This window comes from Aplysia californica, unplaced genomic scaffold (assembly GCF_000002075.1).
Source record: "Aplysia californica isolate F4 #8 unplaced genomic scaffold, AplCal3.0 scaffold00060, whole genome shotgun sequence".
NCBI lineage: Eukaryota > Metazoa > Mollusca > Gastropoda > Aplysiida > Aplysiidae > Aplysia > Aplysia californica.
This window is the reverse complement of record NW_004797330.1, coordinates 365,944-393,609: the sequence shown is the minus strand read 5'-3', so window position 1 is coordinate 393,609 and position 27,666 is coordinate 365,944. Positions and strand designations below refer to the sequence as shown.

At 37.3% G+C, this 27,666-nt stretch overlaps 1 protein-coding gene across 1 annotated transcript; it reads right to left on the bottom strand.

Annotated features, from left to right (window-relative positions):
- Positions 1–38: 38 nt before the first annotated feature.
- LOC101849993 (sodium- and chloride-dependent glycine transporter 1) lies at positions 39–27,666 on the bottom strand. The gene is made up of 14 exons (XM_005093222.3): positions 27,427–27,666; positions 22,356–22,761; positions 20,448–20,579; positions 14,991–15,324; positions 13,370–13,502; positions 12,883–12,998; positions 12,494–12,616; positions 10,615–10,739; positions 8,035–8,147; positions 6,754–6,885; positions 5,698–5,797; positions 4,571–4,671; positions 2,608–2,775; positions 39–1,169 (listed from the first exon to the last, which is right to left on the bottom strand). The coding sequence occupies exons 2-14, from the start codon at positions 22,717–22,719 to the stop codon at positions 1,095–1,097; spliced, it is 2,016 nt and encodes a 671-aa protein (XP_005093279.1). The 5' UTR covers positions 22,720–22,761; positions 27,427–27,666; the 3' UTR covers positions 39–1,094.

The following is a 27,666-nucleotide window of genomic DNA, read 5'->3' as shown; positions in this document are numbered from 1 at the left end:
TCTCCCAGGAAAGGGAAGTAATATTTTTTTTTAAGTAATTTTGAAAACTTTTTTTCACCTCTGGTATCAAGTATCCTTGTGCCTGGTGTCAATGCATTCTGATCATCAGTACTTGAGTTACTAGGATGGAAAATATATCTTACAAAAAACAATTGTAGCCAAGTAAAACTATGCCCTAAAAAAAAACCCAGAAGGACCAGCTGGAAAGCCATTATAAAAGCAGGCAAAGCATTCTCCACCTTTGACAAGCAAAAATCCTCCAAAAAGAAGAAACTCCTCTGTCTGTTTCTAGATTGTGAGGGTTTCTATGTTAGACAGATACATTTAGAGGAACTGATACTGATCCTGTCAAAGGTGGAAGGGGGGGGGGGGGGGGAGAGATTCTGTTATGACAGTTTTCCATCTCGGACAGGACAGATTACCATTTTGGTAGGTTCAACTGTAGATCAAAGAATTTTTCCTTGTAACATATCAGAATATGATTCAATCTCTTTCATGTAACCAGAAACATTTTTAACATTTCACAGACTGTGTCAGATTAAGCTTGGGAAATTATTTTATTCAGGTGTCCGCTTTAATTATCATAAAAATATGTCCCCCGAAACAAACAGAAGACCTCATTATTTATGCTCCTAAATATATGAAAATGAAGTGCTGCCTATTTTAAGTTTTAAGGTGGCGTTAGAGAAAAATAGTGAAATGGTATGAGTTTAATACCCTTATCAACACTAATAGGTTATTTAAGAGGTGGGACCTCCGAGTTCAATGTTCATCTCTGAAAGGACCGAGCCAAGTGTAAAGTGCCATTCCCCAAGGACCCAACATCAGACCGAGCTAAGGCTTCAACCCCCGGTAGCTTTAAAGGATGCTAAAATCAGTCCGGAAACAAAAATCATGAATTTCTTCATGCACATAAATTATGGCATAAGAACACAGTCACATTAAAGGGGAACATAATACAGAAAGAATCTGAGCTACAAAATGTAAACAATCAGCAATAGAAATTACAGCTACCAACACAAGCTAAAAAATGAGAAATTGAAATGTGCTCAACCCCAGATGTTTTTTAGCTAATCCAGAGAAGCTTAACGGTCTCAGTTTTTCCCACTTCTCAGTCGTTTGTCTGCTGGTTGCCATTGGCTGGATGGAGATAATGTTGTCTTCAGGCGCTGTAGATAAAGAAAGAAGAAATTTTAAACTGCAGGGCTAACACTGACTTGTGAATAAATCTTTAAAAAGTCCTTTCCCTTCTTTCCTCTTTTCTGTTCACTTTGAAACATGAAGAGTATGTCAAAATAAATTAAGCAAAGATTTAGTAACTATAAATTACAGGCTAGTATTTTGATATTAACTCTTTTTATCCAGGCTAAGAGTATACTCGAACCGAGGACTAGGCCAGGCTATGAGTTAACTCGAAACAGCTATACAGTCACATCAAAGAGCTAGTTCTGCTTGTAATTACCAAAATACACAAATAAATATGGTGATGATAGCCCAGTCTGAATATTTCTATTTTCCAATGAACAGTGGTTTCTTCTCGTTTTTGATGGGCCTAGAAGCTTGAAATACGTCTCGAAAACACTTGTTCACGACCGACGAAGTATTTCAAGAAGTGGTGCTGGGTTGTGAGGTAGAATTAGACTAATTTGAAAAAAGTGGCTCTAAATCAAAAGCTGTAAATTCTGTTGTGGATGACAACGAACAGGAGTTGGACTCATCTAATAGTGATTCAGATCATGGTGAAGGGACCAGTACTGGAATTCATGCAGTATCTATGGGTAGGGATAGATCTGTAAATCAAAGGGGACGTCGTATGCCTGACAATCAGGGTCAAGTTGGAGGGTGGAATACACCTCAGAATCTACATGGTGCAATTGGTGAAATCCCTAACCACATACATTTTCAGATTCTACATTCAATTTTTAACATAACTGCCAAATTTCCTTAAAATATAAGAGTAAAATGTAAGAAATACAGCACTTCGAAATAAACACCTTGAATTCTAATTCCTGTGCTGTTACAGCCCCAGGACGGGCACAGAGTCCGTGGGGGCAGGACAAAAAGAGTTAAAATGATTCAAATACAAGAGTCAGAGGGTTTTGTAAATGCTTTTTTTTTCAAACCTTTCTTTTTGCACAACAATCAAAGTAACGTACATAATAGATCTATGTCTTTCCTCAAATTGATTTAAAATCATTTTCTTGTTTGCCTAGCAGAACACTTAATTTCACAACCAGCGATAAAAGTAAGAATCTCTGAAATAATTACCAAGAGCACTATATACACTGCTTTTAACAGACTTCAAATGACAAAGGATCAAGCTTTTGCAGCTGCATCAAAGTCCTCCGTCACCTTCTCTCATACATTTTATTATCACAATCTTGTGTCCAAAACAAAACAAAAAATAAGAATATGGGGCAAGCCTGTTTCTCCACAAGAAAGCTACATGTTAGCTCAATTCATAAATTCTACTTCTTATGTTAACTTTATTGATGTAAGTTTTCAGTGAAGAGATTTTTTTCCAAGTCACTATACACATGCTTTCTTTTCACACTAAAAAGGACCCTCAGTACAATGACAAAGCCAACTATCTCTAAAGTTACCAACCTGTATGAAAGTACCAGGGGTCTTTATGAAAAGGTATGCAGCATACGCTGGAATAGGAATAAGTGGAACACAGGCTATAAATTTTCCAAGTCCAATTCCCACAGAGTCATAGTGGTAGCCGTGATAAACAGGAGGTCCATAACTCATCAAAGTACTCACAAACACCGTCTGTAAAAGAACAAGGATATTGTATAAGAGACTTTTACATTTTGATCTGAAACTGTGCAGTGGAAAGAAATGGGTTCTCAAGAAAAGAATTCGTTAAGGCTTTGGCAGGCCATCGGTCACAATATTTATCAGGAGCAAGGATAACTCACAGCAGTTGACATAAAATGAAAAAATACAAAGAAAGCACTACAAACTTGAAAAAAGTCCCATCTGGTCACCTGCTGCTGTGACTTACTTGTTAGTCATAATTGTGACCACAGAAGAATTCTTTAAAGTAGCATCTGCGTTTGGTGCATAATAGACATGTACAGTCAAACCTGTGTAAGACGGCCACCAATTGTCAAGGAGAAAAGTGGCCGTATAAGACAGGTGGCCGTCTTAGGCATGACTGATCAAGATGAAGAAAACAAATCCCATTCCCAATCAAAAGTAGGCAGATTATTGTTGTTTTTGTTGTTGTTGTTGGTTTGTATTTTGTTGGCTATTTTTATTTTGTTGCTGATTTTGTGCAAAGGTGACAATAAAACTAAATGTGTCAGACAAGGAGGACTGAGTGTTATGGGAAAACAAACATATGGGTGACCACCACTTGAAGAACAAGCGACGCTTCTGTCACAAGTCCATGTTGACGTCCATTGTTACTTTGTTACAGACTGGGTACACAGTGACCACTTATCTCACTTACGATTTGTGTATGAGTTCTGGGCGGGGCTTATGGGTTATGAGGGATCACACGCTTCCCTCACCAGCAGCTGGAAATTGGTACCTATTGTTCAACAGTGGGAAGGGCCTTCGCAACATGATCGGTTGGAGGGACTACCTAACAACAACGATAGGTGATTGAATTATGACGGCTCGCCCACAACGCCAGGGGACAATGCATAATTAATGACAAAACGTAACAGAGTCACTAAGGTGGCCATCTAAGACAGGTGTTATTGCTGTGCGTTAAAATATGGTGGCAGCGGCCGCGTTGGACAGGTGCCCGTTTTACACAGTTAAATTATATAGAAAAAACGCAAGGGGGGAAATGGAAAGTGGCCATTTGTACAAGTGGCCGTCTTATAGAGGTGGCCGCCAGGGCAGGTTCTACAGTATTTTGATAAGTTTTAAAATGTCCATGTGTATCTATTTTCATGCGGAGAATATAAGTACATTACATACTATTCATATTGCAGTTTGTTTTTTATTTTTTCCTCTTTGTTGTGTTTTAATTTTTCTAAAAATTGTTTTGATGATTTATTTTTATTTTTTGGTGTTTAAACAGCGTAATGTCATTTAATTTAATGCTGTTCCTACCATTTAAAAAATATAAATGTGTTATGTTTGAGCGTGTCTCCACCAAAACCGAATACTGACACTGGCACGCCCAAATTGTGTGAGATTCCATAATTTACATGTAATATCCAGTAGGCTTACTTTTTCTTGAATTACACACGTTTAGGGTTAAAACAGCCAATCTTCGGATAGGTGGACAGGCGCCCTAATTTGTTAATTTTTGTGGTTGTTTATGTGTTGTTTTAGTTTTAATTTCATTCTATTGCGAAACCTTTATTTTTCACGTTTTTACACTCTGGGTAACTACAAATAATATTCCGGATGCTTAAAACAGAGCACAAGAAATTCTGGTGCTTTAGATTGTTACCTTTATCAACATTTTGCTATATACATCGTCACAGAGTGTTGAAAGCTTGAAAACTAAAGTCAACTTTTTTGGCAACTTTTGCCACTTTTTGTGGCAACTTTTTAACTAAAAAATGGCAACAAAACAGCATCACACAGTGGCTGAACTTACTAATAAAATAGCTGGTGTGATGAACCTCCAGAATACAACAAACAAATAGGGTGGTCGGTAGCCAATCATCATCTTGATGTCATCCAGAAAGCGTGAAGAGCCTAAAGTGTAAAACCACAAAAGTTAAATTGCATCTGGACAAAGAATTTACACATGTTTCAATAATCTAGGACTGCACATGTTAATCAGTGACTCTCAAAATCATAATGAATTTCTAAATAATAGTATATTATATATATATAAGTGTGTGTGTGGGTGTGTGTGGGTGTGTGTGTGAGAGAGAGAGAGTGAGAGAAAGAGAGAGAGAGAGAGAGAGAGAGGGGGGGGGGAGGGAGAGAGGGAGGGAGAGAGAGAGAGAGAGAGAGAGAGAGAGAGAGAGAGAGAGAGATGATGCTGTGGAATCAGGTGCTGGTAAATTTTTGGGCATGTGGAGTTATTGGTACCAGTGGTGTTGTGTGAGATGCAGACAAGGTGGTGCATAATTGGAAAGTTAGCAAAGGGGCAATAGGCTTAGTAGTTACAGTTAAGATTTCGAGACAAAATCAATTAGAATCTGCAGGATATCCCATTATCTACATCTATCGATATTTAATACTAACAACTCACTATGCTCACAATCTGACAAGATTTAAAGATTTCTAATTACTTCGTGCAGCACCAGGACTTGCTACAAAATAGAGGGAAACTACATGGCATAGCCTGACCCAAAATCAGTAAAATCAAGGGTCGCTCCTCCCCTTAATAATTTAGTTTCCAATCTGCCTCTCTTGGTCTAGCCTTTCATGGCCAGAAATCAATACCATACACAGGTTTGGGAAAAGGAAGCTGGCTTAACGTTTCATTTTCTAGTCTCCTTATCCTTATCTCATCAAAGGTATATGTTCATTTATTGGCGACTTATTGTTCCGAACAAAAGGCTGAAAGTTTTGGCTGTAATCAAGAACTACAATATTCTAGTTCTTCTGAGTGTGCTCAAACTCCACTTGGTACTTTTAGTAAATACAGTAGGCCTAACTAAGACTTCGCCATTCATAATGACCTATAGGAAGATGTCCACCGTGGTGTGTAACAAAAAATAAAAACAAAAACCTCAAGTACAGAAAAGGGAAAAGGTGGAGATCACTCACCATAGATCCAGTTGACCACGACTAGCTCCAGTAGTCCGTCCAAAACCATTGCAAAAGAGGCAAAGTACCAATCCACCAGTTGGAACAGATACATGCCACCCTGTAAAAACACACAACAGTAAAATGCTTCTTTTTTTTTTTTTAAACAAAGGCAAAGCACTGATGTATTGTAAGCAGTCACATACAAAGAAACTTTGAGTTATAGAGACAGACAGACAAACAAACAAATGATTGAGCAAATGCCACGTTTCATCCTTAGAGAGCTTACAAATCACATTTCAACAGTTCCCCTCTGCCCCATTATGCCATATACCACATTCATTATCACCATCATAATGTATTATTATTATCATTATTAATGAGGTATTCCTATATATCATCAGTGGATTAGTGGTGGTATTGACATCATGTCTGACCCTTTAGCTTTCCTCAAACTAAAGAAGATTCATACAAGACTTGAAAAGGGAGGCATGCCCATTTCTACAAGTCTCCCATCTCTACTCAAATTCCATTCACCCTGAGTACAGTAAAGATTTTTTAACAAGATAGGGATGCATAGCATCCAACTAACAATTTAATTATATGAAAAATTAAATCGAATTTTTCTAACACACAATGATAAATAACACAACTGAACATTGGTGAAAGTGCCCCCCCCCCCCCAATAAAAAAAACTCGATGATCATTCTCCAATTACAATAATATTAAATCCAAAAGAAAAGACAGACATCTTTCCCCTTTCTACAACTGGACTTGTGGCGTCAGAGACCTAGTGGAAAGGCTCCTTGACTTGCAACTGTAAGGTTGTCAATTTGAATCCAATCCAACGTTGTGTCTTTGGGAAGGAACTTTACACTAATTTCCCTCACTTAACTCAGGTGGGGAATGAGTATCTAGTTATATAAGAAATAAATAGCATTTGCATAGAACATATCCCCACTCAACAGAAAGCTCTGTAGAGTTATATTATTACCCCAGCAGACTATTACTTAAGTACAGCTCGAAATACAAAGAAAGAGTGAAAACAGATCTGATCTGGAAGAAGAAAGTGCTCACCTCTGTAGCATATGGAAGGCTGATGAGGAACAGTATGAACAGGAAAACCACTTTAAAAATGACCTTAGATTTTCCTACAAACTGAGGCCATAGATCACCAATTGTAGTGAGAATTGTTTCGCACATAACAAACTGGAAAGAAGAAAAAATATAATACAGGATTAAATGCAGTTGCTGCTTTAGGTTTTGTGAGCCAATATAAACATACATTTCTAAATAACCTTGATCTAGTACATCACAATAATTAGACTTCCCTCTTATCCCCACATTTTCCACTACTTTTGTGTCAATTTGTGTAATTCACATATTCACTGCTATCTATTCTTTCTTATTGTTTGCAGTTTTATTTTCTATTGAGAGGTTAAGCATTGAAACATTTCCAGCTTCATCTTATTTTTCAAAACTTTCCTATAGTTCCCAAAGGAACCCTTACCACCATTATTTAAGTCTTAGTTAGGTAAGAGGAAAAATAAACAGTTGACATAAAGCAAAGACTTGCACCTAAACCACATACTCATCTCTCTCTTCTACATTATGCAAACCTACAACATTGACTGACTTCAACATTTATTATTAAGTAACCTAAGCCAGGGTTGAGTACAACAGAGATCTTGGTGTTTATCAAGTTTGTGAAACAACCCTTAATAGAGCAATTTTTGCTGCTCTTCTTGCTCTACTGTTTTGTGATGACCCCTTGGAAATTGAAACATATTTTCATTCTTTTGAACTTTCACTTAATCATGTTGCAAGCAACGAATCATTTTACAATATTCTAGCATGTTGGTTTTAGCACAAACAATACAAGCATATGAGATATATTTCTTTTTGTTAGGCTCTTCCACTTGGGAACAAATATGTAAATCCAACTCCAGAGTAAGGATAAGATCCTATCCAGTATTTTAACCTATTCTAGGGACATTTACCACACTGGTTGCGCTGGCACTCTCAAAGATCTTAGATTGTGTTGATGGGATAAGAATCATTACAAACATCAGTTTTTTAAAAGTCTCAATTTCTAAGCAGTATACAATGAACGAGTTTTAAATACAGCGTGGCCACTGAAATTGAGATACTGGATGCATCAAAGAGAGGGACAAGATTTTACCAAACATCAAAGCAAGTTTTCCAACAACTTTGCTATCAATTTAGTTCCTGTAGAGTTTTCAGTTGTCAATTATTTCAAACTTGGCTCGCCCTAAAGTGCAAATTTTTATACAGTTCAGTGTCCCCTTTACAAAGTTCATTTCAAACATTCACACAATAATGTTCACAAAAGCAAACCTGAGTATCCAGCCCTAGGGTAAAAAGCATAACAAAAAAGAGGACTCCCCATAACTGTGGTACTGGTAAGTAGGAGATGGCCTCTGGGTAAACCACAAATGCCAGACCTGGACCTGAAGCAATTGAAAACAAAAACGTTGAAATAGAAATCCAAGGCAAGAGTATTTCACAACAATTATGATAGGTAAAGGGAACAAACAGAAGGTGATAGTGATAAGGGTCTGAAAGTTTAAAAGAGAAAGCAATTGTAAGAAAGAAAAGACAATCAATACATGTGTTCTTGGAACAGTGCTTCTTCACTTGATACATCATTTACTTGAGGCTTACAAGAATCTATCTTGAAGTGGAATAAGACAAGAGGGGTAAATCAGCAGAAACATTTTCTTTTGTGTCATGTAACGTGAGTCTTGTATAAAACACAATGGTTAAGAGTTAGGGTTTTCAACAATATGGCACAATCAGCTTTACCATTTGTGGCAGGAAACATGATTCTCATACCCTAAAATAGATTTACTTTGAGCATTTTCCTACTATTAATTTTTTTTTAGTGATGAAACATCATTCATAACAGCCATATCCAAATTATTTAACTACTTTTTTATTGCAACTATGCAAAAAAAAAAGTGTAAGTGTACAGGTTTAATGCCCCTGTCAACACTATAAGGTTATTTAAGGCCCATCAGACAGGACGAGAATAATCACAAAACCCGAAACTAAACTGATTCTCTGAAACTATGGATGAGTCTACTTATGAGCGAAGTTATCTAGTTTCTAAACAAAGGCCAATTGAAGTTTCTACAAATATATACACGTTTGGGTTAACCGATCAATAAGCTCCCTTTAGATATTTTGCTTTAAATTTTAAGCAATTTTGAATGTGAAAAGGGACAAATGAGTTCAAAAGGAATTGCACTCAACTTGAAGTATTTGACAAATTTAAATGAATGCAGACAATGATGAAGTGATAAATGACTCTGACAATGACCCTGGTTATTCAGATAACAAGTCTTCAGATCAAGAAGAAAATGATTTAGATGTCGAATATAATTATCACTGATCGAGGAGCTATTTGCTCTATAAGTCGATCTTGATCTAACCTTCTATCTCTTTTAGGAACTGAGTGTGGAAAAAGGCGTACTATTAAATGACTGAGTACACCTAACCAAAATAATTTTTCTATGAAAATGTGTTATGGCATCGGGAAACATATTTTTAGACAGTTTGCACGGTGTCCAGGGAAGTCAGAAAGTCGGAAATTTTTGTTTAGGTCGGATAAGTTGGATTTTTGTAGGGAATTTTTTCCCAACAGAAATGGTTGGATCAACATCAGCAATACACGGAAATTTGAGAAAATCTGTAAATTGCCTCAGGAAAGACCCGCGAAAAATGATAAAAGTTATCGAATATTTGAAAACCAAATCCGATAACATCCTTAAGTTTATTTTTCCCGGCTCCGATTGTGACAGTCATTCGGCTTTTCCCGGTATGAGAGTACATCCTTCTCTGAGCTGAATAGGTTAATAACAACTAAGACTATGCAAAACAAACTAAGTTCAAGATTGCCCTGTCTGGGATTCAAACCAGGGCCATCCGCTCTGTAGTCTACCCTGATACCAAATGAGCTAATGAAGCACCCTACAACTATACCCAGAAAGACACAATTTTGAAGGTCTATTCCCCATTGAGTCCATTTGCAATGAATTATTGCACCAGAATATAGTAATCTCTATATATTATATTTGTGAAAGTTGGTAACTTTGGCGGCCTAAAACTTCCGAACTACTTAACTTTCAAATTTGACAAAATAAAAGGAGGTTCAGAATCATTTAAAGGGTGCACAGTTTCATTAAGGAGCCTGAAGTCACTGTAGTTTAATTTTCATTTTTTCCTTATTTTCGTTTAGATCTCATCTTGGGAAAGTCTGTCTTCTAAGACGCCATTATAAACAAGAGAGGTTTCGATTCACTAGCCATGCGCACTGTTTCCACACCTTTGAAATGATGGAGTGTACAACCACAAAAGCGGAATAGAGAATCAATCTATATATCTATTACATATTTGGCAACTTGGAAACACATGTGTCACTTTTCTCTCAAGATTTATTGCTCCATCCCAGTAGAGTGTAAATATAGTAGGCCAATGACTTTCTTCAGTTGTTAATGCACCGATCATTCCTTTCATCAAAAGGGGGCCCGGCTAGTTTCCAATAAACATCAACACAAATTGAAAATGCTAAGGAGTATTGGGCAAAAAAACCTACTTATTTTTTTGGGTGATAAATGATGCATTTTTAAGTAAGAGTATTCAAAACATTTAACTAAATAGATAGAAGAGAAGAAGGTGAGAAAAACAAAACATATAGCAATATAATGAAAAAAGCCACAATAGAGAATTTCTAAACATTTGAGACAGTTTACTTTCCTCTAAGTTTTCAGTAACATTAGAATTCATTTTAAACCCTGTTACAAATTTACACACAACACAAGGCCAGAGTCAAAAGTTTTTACCTTCCAAAACGTTTTGTACATAAAAACCTTTGCCTCAGAGCCACAGACTCATAGGATTCAGACCCATCCTCACCTGTGTCAGAGAAATTGGCGACTGGTACCTTTAGATTGTGTGCCATGTGTCCTAGGATGGTGAAGATGGCAAAGCCAGCAAAGACACTGGTGCCTTCACATACGAAAGAAAGAATAACAGCATCCCTAACAAAAAAAGAAGTTTTTATTAGAAGCATATTTTCAAGTCAGTTTGTGGTTCAAAATGTTTGAAGGAAGGAAAACAATGCAGATAGACATAGAAATTCTTGTAAAACTTTTTTGTTGACTCTGATAACTCACTAAAGAAGATAATTTGGACTCCTTATGACTTTTACCTTTGTAAGATTGCAATAATTGAAGTTTAATTTATAACACCTTCAGGTTAGAAGTAAATAACTGCCAAAATATACCTATACTATAGACACAGGTCAATAACTGTTCTTCTTCCTTGAAAGTTAAAGGTCGACATCAGTTTATGAGGGATGAACTATAATTATCAATTACACAGCACAAACAGAGAACAAATATAAATTGGGCTTAAATTTGAAATCAATACAACAGCAGACAAATAATGACATAGTAAAAATAATTTTGAACTAAAATTTCCAGTTGAGCAATACCAAGAAACATATCACTAGTTGATCTGCATGAGGTCACACATCTCTCATGTGAACCCTCATAAACCAGAACCACGAAATAAATTTAGAAAGCAACAGAGAAGGGGCTGAAAAGCCTTTCTTTCAGGCTTTCTTCTTTCTTCTGACCTTTAAATCTACCTTCAAAAATGATCTACATGTCCAGTAGGGCATTAAACTGGGATAAAAACAAGAAAAAAAAGCTTCCCCCCACACAGCAAGTAATTTTCAGTTCCATCTGGAGCACAAGTAGAGCTGCTTTATATTCTTTTTTTTTTTTAGATGAAAGAAAATACTCTTTCAAAATATGCAATATATGTCAACCTCCACTCTCACTAGCCATATCTTTTCATACACTTTGGTTTCACATGTGAGACTATTATCATAAAATGAGCAAACAAAGAAAAATACTTGTGTAGGCGCAAACTTTCCCTCATAAAGTATGCTATCTTTCAAATATGACACAGACTGGTTATGAACCTTGTTCCCAGAATTATATCTTAACAAAACAAAAAAAATGAGCATAACTCATTCATGATGCATTTGACAATGTCCGATAGCCTTGAGCTCCGCTGGAGACGCATCGTCCGATAGCATTTCTCGACCGTTGTAGAAGAACAAATTAAGGTATTCAAGGGAACAAACTTTTGTTTGACATTGCTAAGCCATTTCTATTTTGTATTTAGTTACCTGTGACCCTTCAGCATAGTTTTTTGTAATTTTCGGTGGCTCTTTGTGAAGGCAGTCGAGGCGACAAAGAACACAGATCTTCGAGGAGTACAATACAAAGAAGGACTATTCACAGTGACTGGAACTATTTAATTCTTCACAGTATTTGGACTGTAAATTGTGTTGTGATGTGTTTTTAGCAGCATTATTGTTGTCATGTAACTTTATCTTGTTTGTTTCTGCATTTCTTCACTGTCAATTTAGAGGGAAAGAAAATTAAATTTTGGTCTCACCATTTTTGTAGGGGTCCTGACAAGTTTAGGAATATATAGCCAGACAATTTGGGTTAGATCTGAGGCAAAGTCCAAATGTTGAATGTGTAGATAGTGACAAAAAACTTTTAAAATATCAAAAGGGAAAATAATGGCAGGCTTTCAAAGTTGACCCGAAATCGCACGTCTTGTGTGCAAATCTGTTCCAAAACCTGGGCCTCGAATGAGTTAATGTGTAGATAAGACATGCAAGCTACCAATAACAAGCGCATATGTTGCTTGAAGTATATGTCGTTCAATCAGAAGCATTTTTATAATCTTGTATCCCAAACTGACATGTTACCTGAGGCAATTGTTGTTGAACTTATTGTAGCTGGCCATGGTGATGAGGCCACCCCAGACAGGTCCCAGAGAGTAGAAAACCTGGACGCTTGCCTCAACCCAGGTCTGAAGGTTACCCAGTTTGCTGAAACACAGAGGAATTTTGAGCATCACTGGAGTATTGTGACACTTTTGACTGTACAATAAATATAGAAAAATGGAGAGATAAAAAATGAAAAGAGGGAAGGAGGGAAAGATGGGTGGATGGCAGACAAGCAGATAGTCTCTCTCTCTCTCTCTCTCTCTCTCTCTCTCTCTCTCTCTCTCTCTCTCTCCCTCTCCCTCTCTCTCTCTCTCTCTCTCTCTCTCTCTCTCATAAATGGACACTGAATTATTAAATGATAACCAAACCTGAAGTCTGGCTTGAGATAAAAGATGACACCATCCATTGCTCCAGGTAATGTTGCACCTTTGATAAGAAGCACGACAAGAAGCAGATAGGGTAAAGTAGCTGTAACATACACAACCTGAAAAAAAGGAAAAGGGAGAAAGGTCTTATTATATATTAAATATTATGCAAAATAACAAAGAGAGGTTATGTGATTGAAATGTTAACCTGTACGACTTTCAAGTCGCAAGTTGCACAGTTATATATTGTTATTGCATTATAACTTCCTGACAAAATGAAAGCAGACAAATCAGTTCTAGAAATCTAACATTTTCTTTTTTAAAAATTTAAAACCAACAACAAAAGAAATAACCCATCATACACTGTGTTAAATTGCTGGACATCAAGTTTATCAGTATTTTGTATAATTTCAAAACAGGGACAGGAAAACAATAAAGCGTTATAATTATAATCAACACCTGATTCCAAGATGAAAGGTTAATTGCCTACCTTGCCTGATGAGTGAATGCCTTTAACAATACATAGGAAGACAATGACACTGGAGACAAAAAGAGCTACACCCGATTGCCAAGGAAGACTACCAACATCATGGAGACCATCAGACAGCTGGAGAACATTTCGTCTGAAAAATAAAAGGGGAACATTTCGAGGTGGCTCTGAAAGAGTAACTGGAAAAAATATGTCAAATTTTTTTGGTTGAATTTTCATCACTGACTTCGATCAGTGGGTCCTCAATAACCAGTATCACTAGTCTGCACGCACTATAAATAGTATAAGAGCGCTAACTTCTGTCATTTCACATCACTTATATCAGAGTTGTTATTTTTGTTTGGGTGAGGAAAATTGTCAAGAAACCACTCAGACAAATAAAACATAACACCATTGATGTGCATAACACTGTCCCCTTGGTTTTATGCACCCCGCATAATTTAGCAAAATTTGATCTTTTTTTTGTGCATAATTTCTGATTATTTTCCTTTATCATCCTTTGTTAAAATTAACAGAATTGCAAAATTTCACATTTTAGGGCTCATTTTGCATAATTTCAGAATTTTTCTTGCATAAAACGACAAGGACAGATAACACCATTGATGTGTAAATATGTCAAAGGTTAAGCCTCTATTATTTCAACTTTGACAAAACCAAAAAGAACTGAAAGAAAATTAGAATTTTGTCTATTAACAAAAATCCACAAAATGAACATAAATGATGTATTATAAAGAATTACCATAACAGCCTTCATAAACAGGGGAAATGTGACATGACGAGGTGGAATCAGGTGCTGGTAAATTTTTTGGGCATTTAGAGTTATTGGTATCATTTTAAAGTCTGTCCATTTTCCTTCCTTTTGATTAAAATAATACACATTTATCTTGGATACAAGTCGAGATTTTTGGGATTGAAGAAGGTGGGGTTGCCTGGTTTCAGAGGTAAAATTAGCAAGAAAATGGCCACCAAAATTTGTGTAATTTCCATAGTTTGAGAGCCTGTGAAACTGAAAATTTATAACTTTTAAGCATTTAATCAACTTTTTTCAGTAAGATCCACTCTGAAATGTGTTTTTATTGGGCATAAAAGGAGTTGAGCCGAAAAACAAAAATCCGATGAAAAATCCAAACCTGCGAAAAAATGTCAGTTTCTTCACTTTGATTTTGATTATTTTGACGAGTGCCTGATTTCACCATGCTGCCTCACAAGTGATAACCAATATGTTGCTCTAATATATATATATGAATAAAGATGGCAGGTCCAGTATAAAAACCTCCTCATATATATTTTCTTTCTTTTCTTAGCTTATATATTCTCTTTTAAAGAGAGAGCATTATTTCACTGCTTCACACTTAGGAACCTAAAAGATCACTTCTTCTCTTTCCTTCACTGTAAAAAAACAGACAGTATATCATAGAGTTCTCAATAGCAACAACCACACTCATTACTGCTACACAACTCTGGGTAAAAGCAAAAACAACCATGCTAGATTAAAAGCAACCATAACATGAGAAAATACAAAACACTGCACACTATAATACTTAAAGATAATAAATAACTGTCTTACTACTGGCAGTTCCTAAACTGTCCATTAATATCACGCAGGAAAAAAACTACTCACATCCAGAACTCCTCACTGGCTCCCACAAACTTCTCAGTGGTGTCTGTCGTACTGTTCACAGAAGAGTTAAAAAACGTACCATTTTCAATAAAGAGAGTGGAAGCAGTACTATTGAGTCCAAACGAGTAAGAGGAGTTATTGGAGTTATTGTCGGCACTTGCTGAAGAGACATTGTGTCTTGTAATGCACTTAGGTGAGTTCCACCACTGCCCACACACTGTCCATGGCAATGGGTCACGGAAACAGTTGACCAGGAAGATAAGTGACCATGCCAGTATCATGCTGTAGTACCAGGAGCACAGGAAGCACAGGACATTCATCGAGATCCCAATTCCTGTTTGAACAAAGGGAGCTGTGTAGGTGCAATCATGGAAATTTCCACAAAACCAGAGGTGGAGTAACCACGACATCAAATAATGAGGTAAATGCTATGTGCTATCTTACCATTACATTTAAAATTCAGCAACTTCAACATATGGCAATCTCAGAGATCTATAAAATCCAAAAATGAATTGAATATTAAGAGGAAGTCTGCTATTAAACCTGAGACTCAACAACTTCAACAAATGACGATCCCACAAATATAAAATATCAAAAAAAGGGTTGAATGTTAAGAGGAAGAGATATAAAAAATCTTTGACAATTTTTTCAAGAGTTATTCTACATCACTGAGTAAAACACAAACTTTTGAAATGAGGTACACAAAAACAATAAAATTGGAAATAATGATACTAATAGTGTTCACAATAAAAACACATTTTCAATCTGTGAATACTCAATGCATTAACAGTAAAAATTTTGAGAACAAAAATAATATGCATCAATAGCAAAAGCACAAGAATAAACATGGCCTCCCTCTCTCGTGTGCTCACACATACATAAACACACGTGGGCAGACACAAGTGATGTCTTTAACACCCTCCTAAAGCTTGTCAATGAGTTTGCCTCTCTTTGATACTCTGGCAGTTTATTCCAAACCAATGGACCATTATTAAATGCTTTCACCTTTAGAAGGGGAGAGCGGCGAGGCTTTGGACATTTTACATGTTTGGCTCCACCGCTCAAAGTCCACAAAAATTTTCGGCAAAAGAAAAAAAAAGACATTCATTACCACTGAGGCTATTTGGGCATCACCACTAGGGATATCAGTTTCCTGCACCAAGGAAAAAAACCTGAACTACCCTAAGATGTCCAAAACACCCCACTATGCACAGACAATCTCATAAACACGGGTGAAATTTTACACAAAAGGGAGTGACTTCAGACAGTGTATTTCGTGTATCCAATATCATTTTTGAGTGGCAATAATTGTGGAACTCTTTGACAAAGATGGTGCCAGTTGTGTCTCTAGTTATGGGTGGTCAGACACACAGGACATAAATAAATCATCCCCAGCGTAGACACTCCACTGAAAGGGGTGTACTCCAATGCCTCTGGATCCAGCCTTTGCTTTGGTGGGCTTTGAGCCTCCCTTGTGGTTTGCACTAAAGTGGGAGTTTCAAAAAAAGAGATTGCCTGTCCAGGGTTGCAACTCACTCAGTCATCTGCTGTCTGGCTCTAGGTTTTGAATGAGCCAAAGACACTTATGTCCAGGGATTGTATTTTGTTATACATATGAGGAGTGAGAGTTAAAATGACCATTCCATTTTTCATAGTTAACTCCAAGGCTTCGACAAAAAGGTGAGAGTCATGATTGTCCATGATTAAGAGCATTTTCTTTTCTTTTCTGCTTCTAAACTTGTCTGCAAAGTCTTAGAAAACTTTGATAAACTTGTCAGACATCATCTGGCTCAAAGGATGGTGGCATGGTTTTAAGTAAGTAAGTTTATTCAGTGTTTAAGGCCATTGGTCCACATCACATCATACAAAACACCCTGAAGTGTTTGTAATTTCATTCTGTTGGCATCAAATCTTCATCAAGGGAAACTTGCTGAAAGTGAGAGGACCCTTCCATTTGCTCAGAAGAAGACAACTACTGTGATATGCTCATCTTTCTTCTGTTGATGTGGTTTATTAACTCTTTTCATTCGTTTCTTGCTTATGATCTGATTTATTGGACTTTCTCTAACTTTCTGTACCACATAGTATGTAGAACTTTATTTTATCTAGGTTGTTTATGTCTCTTCCACTGAGGTTGTAATTTGGAATATCATTTTCCAGTTTCTCCACAATGGTGTGGACTGTACTGATTGAAACTAGTCATTCAATCCAATGTTGTGGGTTCAGGATTTCAAATGCTTCGTTTATTGTTTCAGTTAATGAATCCAGATAAGTAGTCTTTTTCTGGCCGATTTGTTTATTATATGCTATGTTTTTTATCAGGCTCAGATTGTTTGCCATTGTGTACTCATATGCTTAATAGCATGTTGCCTTTGGGGACAAACCAAAGAACATCCCTGAACAATTCATCAAATATTCTCATACTATTTTAAACAGTTTTTCAGAGTACATTTCTTTACATTGTACATAGCTGCTGCGTGACACAAGGACAACCAGTTATTGGCAACTGCATGCATGGTGAGTTTCATATTTTCTGAATTTAAAATATTTTCTCTTTGGGAGGCTCATATTTCCTTGACCTGGTTGCAGCCTGGGAAATACAACAACAACACAAGAATACTTTTCTTAAATTCACTTTTTCATAGTAATTCTCCTTCCCACTACTGTTACATAAGTTGTCATGAGACTTTGGACAGTAAATACAGTCACCCCACCCAGTCTGGAAAGCTCCCTACATAGGGTAGTGTAGAAAACATGCTCTTGAAGTAGACATCATGAAAGCTTGGTGTGTAATTTTATGACTTTGGTACTTAAAAGAGATCCTCAATCATAGATTATGACTTGCACAACTTAAAAATTAAGATATGAATATTTAGATACACCTTTGTTGAAAACACAATTTCTTCACAACAGACACAAAGTTTCACACAATGAGACAGCAAAAGTACATAGTATGCGAATTTTCATTTGACACATTATAACGTCCAGTGAAAAAGTGTGTACAATAAATAGTGTAGCAGGACTTCGCATCCAAAGTCACCCTGTGTCTGAAGCCTCATCGCTCTCCCCTATTGATGATTATCAGACAATTTTATTATAAATGCCTTGACAAATGATGATCTTATGGCTTTTGTTGGTGTTTAAGATTTCAGACTTTTGGTGAAATATACAGAAGCCATGTTGTTCATGTACTTGCAGCAAAAAACACACATTATAGAAACAGTAGTCTTTCAAAAATGAAAGTATGAAAAGAAATGTTTGATTCCTCAGCAAAGCAAAATAAATAACTAAAATTAAGGTTTTTATAAACACATCAAGCTGAAGCTTAGACAAACACAAAGCTAGAAAGCAAAGAAGAATATCAAAGAAAGAGAGAAAGAAGAACAAAGCAATAGGAGCAGGAATTTGCAGCACAGCCGTGACAGCAATGTGTACTGAATGGGCTTCCACACAAAAATATCTTGCAGGGAAAAACAAAGATGATGATTGTTATGATGATGACATAAAATTGTATTAAAGAGCTTTTGAAAATGAGAATGAAAGTGTTCAGAGAGAAACATAAAAAGCATTTTTATGTTTAAAACATATATCATAATATTTTGTAATCCCAGAATTGACAAGTTGACACCCAAAATTCTTTTGGGTGCTGCACATACCTTCAACGAGAAATTATATTAAAGATTAGGGTAGGGAGGGTCAGCAGGTTTCCCTGGAAAAACCAATGGTTAACATACCATGAGTGCCCAGAGATAAAAGCATGATGTGACCATCATCTACATACAACAATCCATAAGACGATAAAATTCAAACGACTGACAAACAACGAGCTGTCTACCATAATACGTATGGGACAGATCAGCATTTCCATTTTAGAATAACCCTCTTCACAGAATTTTAAATGCCTGGTGTCTTTACAGGACAGAGAACCCAGTTTTTTGTTTCTTAACAGTTTTGCTTTTTCAACCCAAACAATTCAACTAAATGACCCTAATGACACCAAGAGATCTTATCAAACCAATCTCACAACTTGTATGAGCATCTAAAACATCCCCATTACAGTCTAATACGGGGTGCCCACTATGGCTGGGTCGGGCCGATCGCCCGACTTGATCTCCTGAAACTGAAAACAGTGTTCGTTTTTTAGGCGATCGAGTCGGCCGATCTGCCCGATCAGGCGATCTGCCCGATCGGCCGATCACATCCGTAGTGGGCACCCCGTATTCAGCATAGCTTTGGAAATTGCAGGTTTATACAATGCAATAGCATGTGCAAACACAAAGAGAACACTCAGATTGTGGTCTCTGCCTAAATACATAGGTGCTGCTTTCAATTTCGTGAATCTGTTAAAAAAGGCAACCACTTTAAAGTTATTTTCTTATTTATCTCTCAAATACAGTCAAGTGCGCCTACCTCAACATTAAATCTTCAACAAAGCATGTAAAGAGCATGCTTTCTTTTCAGCATGGCAGTAAAATTGTCTTGCTGTTCTTGGGTTTTGTAACTTATTGGAACAGAAATTGAAAAGGGGGGGGGGGGGGGGATGAAATGATAGAGCCGTTTCATTCTAATTTTAGTTCAGACTAGAACAAATAGGTATCTCTTTCATTAACACCAATATTATAATGTCCCCTTACATAACAAGATAAATAAACATATGGAATAATCACCAGTGAACACAAGAATTCCAGTAGTGTGTGATGCAGTTACAGGTGTTATTTTTTTAATAGTCTGAACACATCATTTCTTAAAAGTTTAATAACGTGTTTTTAATGAACCTTACATATTTTTGACTAAACCCTTTAAGCTGCTAAACTTTACGCCTATAACTGAAAAAAACAAAAAGTGTGTAAACTCAAATCTTAATTTGTAGCAAAAATAACAGTTTATCGCAGTTCACTTTTTGAGGTGAAAATATAAGACGAGAGTGTACCAGATATTAGTGTGTGTATGTGTGAGTCGGAGTGTGTGTGTGTGTGTGTGTGTGTGTGTGTGTGTGTGTGTGTATGGGTGTGTGTCTATGTGTGTGTGTGCGTGTGTGTGCATGCATGTGTGCATGTGCGTGTGCGCGTATGTGTGTTTGTATGTGTGTGTGTGTGTGTGTGTGTGTGTGAAGATATATAAGCAGTTAAGAAATAAGCATGCTTTCAGACAGCACATGATTAGGCAGAGACTACAGTTCTACTTCACATATTTTTAAAACTCTTTTGAAAACATCAGAGCAGAGGTAGATCTGTCTCTGCTTGGACAATATAGATAAATAATCTGTTTTCATACTGCCTTATAATAACATGGCTGTGATTGAATAATTATGGTGCAATAAAATGGATACTCCACAGACCTGGCAAGTGTTTAATTTAAAGGAAATTTGAGAAATAGAAATACTCTTCTCTATCTCAAATATTTTACAAAAATTAGATCATATGAATCACAATTGCTCCAAAAGAATTTTTGGGATACCTTTGAAGAGAGGACAGATGCTCCACACATGGTAAGGACTCAAAGAGACGAACTGACCCATGGAGACCTCCAGCAGGTAAAGGGGAAGGCCACACAAGGTTAGACATATGAAGAATGGGATCAAAAACGCTCCTGGGGAATAAAAAATGCACATTTACAAGTCACAAATCAGCACTGCAACTTATTCAGAGAAACTTACTTGTGCAATAGCAATGAACACTTTTAAAGTGCCATTTTAAAAAAATCCAGTGATTCAAGTCTACAAAAGCAAAGAACAATTTGAAGGTGAAATTTTTCTAAAGAATCAAAATGTACAGATACCATTTTCATATTGGATACAAGTTGCAGCTAATATTACAAAATGAGAACGATATCCCATTACATCTTGCTGTCAACAGATTTGTGGCTGCCACAAGCCATTAAAAATATATTGTGGAGGTAAAAAACTGGATGATATCAAACAGACTTAAAATGAAGGAAGATAAGATCGAAGTTCTGTTTTGCAATGCCAAACCAGGGATATTGCTTTGCAATTTTGACCATATATGTATTGGGAATGATAACATCTTTTTCACAGATAAAGCAAAAAATTTAGGCTTTTTTTTCGACTGCAAATTCTCTGTGCACCATCAGATAAACCATCTATGTAAAGTAATGTAATTTAGAACTATGCAGAATAGGACAAATGTCAACATATCTTAGTGTTGATTCCATCAAAACCCTCATCTCTTCTTTTGTCCTTTCACGTCTAGACTACTGCAATTCATAGATTGGAAACATTCCCACTGAAACGTTAAATAGATTACAGCGACTCCAGAACCAAGCTGCTCACATAATTTTAAAGAAATCTCTCAAAGAGCATATAACACCAATGCTAATTCAACTACGTTGGTTCCCAGAAAAAGCACAAATTCAGTGTAAAATATTTGTTCTTTGTTTTAAGTGCATCAACAACATTGCATCATCATATCTTTGTGACATGGTCATCCAATATATACCATCTCGGCCTTTAAGATCGGCGATGAAAAGACTTTTAAGACCTGTCCAAAACAAAAGTCAGAGACTCTGAGGGAGAGCTTCTTCACACCACGCCCCCTCCCTCTGGAACACTTTGCCAGCTCATCTATGGGAGTCTACCACTTTATCAAAATTTAAATTAGCACTTAAAATGCATCTGTTTCAGTCCAGTTTCAATCTGTAATTTCCGACATTCCCAATACAAATATCATGTTATCTCAGTATCTATTATTATGTTCTCTCAGTATCAATTATTCATGCTGTTCTGTTCTGTAAGAATTTATGACTGTGTGAATTCATCAATGTGTGTGAGTGTTTCTGGGTAAGCTTTGAGAGATTGTCTTTACTCAAGGACGTACTGGAGAGAGAGAGAGAGAGAGAGAGAGAGAGAGAGAGAGAGAGAGAGAGAGAGAGAGAGAGAGAGAGAGAGAGGGAGAGAGGGAGGGAGGGAGGGAGGGAGGGAGGGAGGGAGGGAGGGAGGGAGAGAGAGAGAGAGAGAGAGAGAGAGAGAAAGAGAGAGAGAGAGAGAGAGAAAGAGAGCGAGAGAGAGACAGAGACAGAGACAGAGTGAGAGAGAGAGAGAAAGAGGATTACTGTAGGAGCTGTGCACTGCATATGTTCTGTGTATTATTGTACAGCGCATTGAGCACTTCTTAGTGGAAATGCGCTATATAAAAGCAATTTATTATTATTTGTCATTACTCAAGGGTATAACCTTTTCTATTTGCATTGTTTATTAAACTGAAATTCATATTAATATCATAGCAACCATAAGACAAGCCACAGTGGAACTGGGTGAATTATCCTTTTTCAACAAGTTTTTCAATACCGAGTTTGGGCAAAATCTGCCTGTAACTAAGAAAATAATATAAATGGGAAGGGGACATATACCTCCTCCATTTCTGATGCACACATAAGGAAACCTCCAGACGTTTCCTAGCCCGACGCAGAAGCCCACCATGGACAGCACATACTCCGTCTTTCTTCCCCACTTGTGCCTGGCTTCATGCTGTGCCTCCATCTCTTCTTCCCCACCCTCCAAAGATGAGTTGAGCGGACATGTGATGAACACCTCCTCTCCACTTGCACCATTGTACAAAGCATTTGATCTCATTTCACCTTCTTTTTCTGTTGGTAAATTTAGGCCAGACACTTTGTCCTGCATCATGACCATTTTTTCCTGTTCATCTGATGGCTCATAACCATGGCGTGGAGCATCCAAGTTCTGATGGGGGCTAAAAGATGATTTTGTCATATTTATCTCTTTGAAGACCTTTCACTGCTCAGGCTGGTAGTCCTGCAGCAACAAGGGAAAAAAATTCTTAACATTACAAGAGGACCTTGAACAAGCAATATGAACAAGCAATAGGCATATTTACAGAATAAAAGAAAATGTTCACATATCCATCAGGATGTATTAATGGTATCAGCCATAATTAAAAATTTTAGCCCTATATATAGGATAAAATCAAACTTTTTTGTACAGATACTGACACATTACTTTGGTGTTTCACCTCGTACACACACACACACACACACACACACACACACACACACACACACACACACACACACACACACATACCCACTCACACACACATGCACACATAGGCACACAGACACACACACACATGAACATGCACATACATTCGTACACCCATACACACACACATACACACACACACACACACACACACACACAGTCTCTCACACATTCTCTCCTCCATACAAATCCGTGCACATAAAGATAATAATATAATTGTATGCTTGCCCTCACAAACAGGCTAACAGTCACATGCATAATAATATAAATGGACAATAATGATTGTTAACAGTAATAGTCTTAAACTTGATATATATTTAGTATTCTGATTGTAACCCAATATTCTGATATTGCATGCTTTAAATTAAAGGTCATACTACAAGTTCAAAGGATGAGGGCAAAAGTGACCTTTCGTATCTTTCCTTGATACAAATCAGAAGCTTAGGTCTTTTACTTCTGACTGATGAAGGTGAATATGTTTCTTCCTTTTTAAAATAAACATTTGATGACATCTTAATTTTTAGACTTATTCTCATCCTTAATGATTTTGCAGAATGATTCTTACCTTTTACCCCAAATTTTACAAAGGAATATAACCCATAGGCTATATTACAAGTTTTTTAGCATATATATGAGTTGTGTCCCTTCCTTTAAACTTTTCTTGCAATGCTTTCTCTGACAGGTCAAGAGATGGATTATAATACATTTCAAGTATCATAATCGAATAGAAGTGCGCGCTAATTATAATTGTTCTTCTGATATTGTTCTTGAGGAAAAGAAAGTCACTCTGAACCTAATGTTAATAATCAGGAGATATATATATACAGCACAAATGACTAAACAATTAAGTTTTAAAAACAGCGCTGAATCATTAGGGCCTACAGGCAACTCGGTTGCTAAATTTACAATGACAGTCACAAGCCTACAACACAGAACCTGTAAACTGATCCTTATCACAAGTCACAAGCCTGTATAAACTGGTAGACTGTCATCTAAATCCGCCGTTAGACCATTCTGTAGGCAGAACATCAGCTGAATCAGAAACATTGCAGTAGACTGGCGCCACAGCCCTTATCTTTCATAATCTTAGCCAGGTACCCTTTCTCACTTTGGTTGAATATATAAAAGGAACATTTATATAAAGTGGTCTTTTTGTGGAAGATAAAAGAATGTAAAACCACACCCTCACAGCTCTCTGTCCAGCAACCAGACCATGAGACAACTCTGTTACCCCTACAAATTAATGCTGTTAAAGTTGCAGCAGTTTCTCCACCTTCCACTATCACAACTACGTGAGGGTTTTTTTGGGGTTTTTTTTGCTTTTTTTGTCATTTACCACATGGTTTATACATGAACAGTTGCTATTTCTGACAATACTGAGTGAACACTTTAGGTAGATGAACACGTCAGGTTAAGAATGTATTTGGTATTTAAAATCTTATTAAGCCACTAAAATTATTTGGTTTTTAAAAATAGAAGCACCCACCCACCCCGCACCCCCATGACTCCAATTAGATCCTTTAGGAGGCAGGCTGCTTTGACTTTGCCTATCTAGGCCAATCTAGGCTGAGAGGGATACAACATTCCAGGAGAAAGATGGAGACACTCAATAAAAATTTTCCCCACATAAAACAGGTCTTCCGTGTGCAACACCAAAGTGCTTATCTGTTACACTACAGAAGTAGCTCTCTCCAAGCCATGTTAAGTAAAAAGATTTATAAATTAATGCAAGTTTGTTCATGTTACTAAATACTTTTACACTTGACTCCACTTGTGTTGAAGTCGCTTGAGTTGATCTTTTTCTCAGGTCACAGCACCTCGCCGTCCTTTACATTCATTTGTTATAAATCAAACATTTATGTTTGGGTTCAACTCAAACATAAATACGCTTGAGTTGAAATCCTTTTTTTTCACCTCCTGCTGTGAGTATGCAATGGCTAGATTCTTTTTTTTTTTCTAAACTTTAGTTTCATCAGATGTTTCACTGTGGTTTAGATACAAGTGATACTTAATGGGTAAAAATTTAATCACATAGAGCCAGTGTGGCAGTGGGTGGACCAAAATTTGGGTGGGGCTTAGGTTTCTTCCAGTTTTTTACCACCAAATAGAAAGCAAAAGGAATTAAACAGTGATGATTTTTCTATACTCACGGCGAGCCACGGCAGTTTGATAACCATTAAAACGAGAAGAGTTGCCTTTGCTTTCAATCTCTTTGTTCTTAGTTAAATTTTTGTTGATGGTGGGGACGAAGCCGATTCACCTCCAAATTTCCTTTAATTAGTTTTCGTGTGATGAAAAAGTTATAACTGTTAAATCTCAGCAGCACAAACACAAACATGCACACACAGCACTTCAAACATAATACTTCTATGAGTTACTGCATTAGGCCGTGTAGTCGAGAAAGTTGAACGCACCCAACAAAGAACCAATGAGCGCATAGGTATCTGTGTCTGTGGGGGAAAGTGTATCGTAAACTTTCACCCCATTGTCAGGGCTAGGAGAGCGTGAGCCCGCGGTACATTGTTATTTTTTCCCAGTCTTCTACCTTTTTACAAGAAAAGTTTCATTAAGGACGGACTGTGGGAAAAGGGCTCGTCTTTGCTGAGCCCTAAAGACATTTGATTGGCTGCTGGGTTACTATAGTTGTAAGCGGGGACAACAGTGATTGGATAAGCGAGCAAGCCGCCCAGTTGATCACTCTGTGTTCATTCCGTGCGGTCATAACGGTTTCAACTGCTTATTTCATTATGAAAAAACTTTCATTTACTTTGGGATAGAGTTGGGGTGGTGGTTGGAGAGGGGGTAGGGGCTCAAGCCCGTGAGCCCTTCACTACCCACCGCCACTGCATAGAGCTGATCAACACGCAAGTTCATGGACCTCAATGAAACAGTGAGGGGAGAGCAAGTAGTGGGTGTGTGTGTGAGTTCATGACACAGTAACGTCTTTTGTTGCTTCCCATCCCCTCAAGGCCGAAACTTATGCCACTCCGCAAGACAATGAATAATACAGTAAATTCTTGTTAGAGCGTTCTTGAAGTCCTGAGTCCAAATTATTCTTTTTTTCTTTAATCGTTATGTCTCAAAAGTACCTGTGCAAAGTGTACATTTCACTATAACATTTTATTTTTGAAGAATTTCAGTAATTTAAAGTTTATTCGCAATGTACATTGTGCATCATGTGAAAAGAGAAAATGGCCAAGTTATACCATACTCATAAATACAAGTTACAACCTATGTTATCTGTTCATGTTATGTTAGTTTTGTTAGTTTTGCCTCCAATGGATGTTTTCATCTAGATCTCTATCCTCTCTATCTCTTTCTCTCAAACACACACTTGCACACACACACACACACACACACACACACACACACACACACACACACACACACACACATGTGCGCACATACATGCAATGATTAATGCAGTGAGTAAATATTACTCCTGTTGTCACTAATCTAGTTTTACTAGAGTACGAAAATTGAAATATGAACAGTGGAAAAGATTTCGTTTTGTCCCTTGATATTGTGGTCTCGGCATTTCAGTTGATTTTTTTCACTCCCTCCCCCCATGACATCAATTTATTAGTCGATATGACATCAATTTATTAGTCCTTGACTGTAACAAAAAGGGAGAAAGGGAGGGCTTTTATAAAAGTAAACCATGCTGGTTACACTTTTGTACCTTCTTGAATCAATCCTGTTGTATAAGACCCTTTCAGTTACAGCTAGCCATAATAATAATATAGGCACCTGAACTTGGGCTGGAAAGGTGTATGTATATATATATATATATATATATATATATATATATATATATATATATATATATAGATGTATATATATATATATATCTAAACAGAAACACAGGGGGGGAAATGGGTTTGGGAGTTTGGAGGTGCCGGGGGGGGGGGGGGGGGGTAGGCTCACCTTCTCCAGGGCACGAACATAGATTACACTTTTCGTGTGGTGCTTTGTTTACGTGACATTTACGAACCTTAAGACTCACCCCCAGGCATATGTGTGTTTATGGTGATCTCACCCACAAACGGAACTTCTAAGAACATGTTGATATTCACATTGTGTAGCCTCTCTCTCTCTCTCTCTCTCTCTCTCTCTCTCTCTCTGTGTGTGTGTGTGTGTGTGTGTGTGTGTGTGTGTGTGTGTGTGTGTGTGTGTGTGTTACTCTCTCTCTCTCTCTCTCTCTCTCTCTCTCTCTCTCTCTCTCTCTCTCTCTCTTCAAAATCAAAATTCGCCCGTACACGAACAGTGCAGCGTGTTTTGAGCAAAGGCACAAGCCTCCCTACTCTGATCTCTTTACATGATGCGTGCGCGTGCACAGCCCTAACACACCGGACCATCTTTCTCTTAGATTGTAAAGATGTAATAAGTGGACGATTTGTAAAAACATAATCAACTCACCCTGATTTTTTTCCTTCCTCAGAAATAACGGCGGTCTCTTTTTCTGTGAATCGTCAGTACGAGCGTGTCTTTGTTACGTTAATCAGTAGCGCGCACTGTGCCTTGCCACCACATCCCTCTCTCTCTCTGCTCGAAACTGTGCCCACGACGTAGTCTTGAGGCCTCTATTTCTCTCCCTCACTCTCTCCTCCAATATTTCTGAGATCACTCCGCCACGCTACACGCTGCACCTCACCGAGA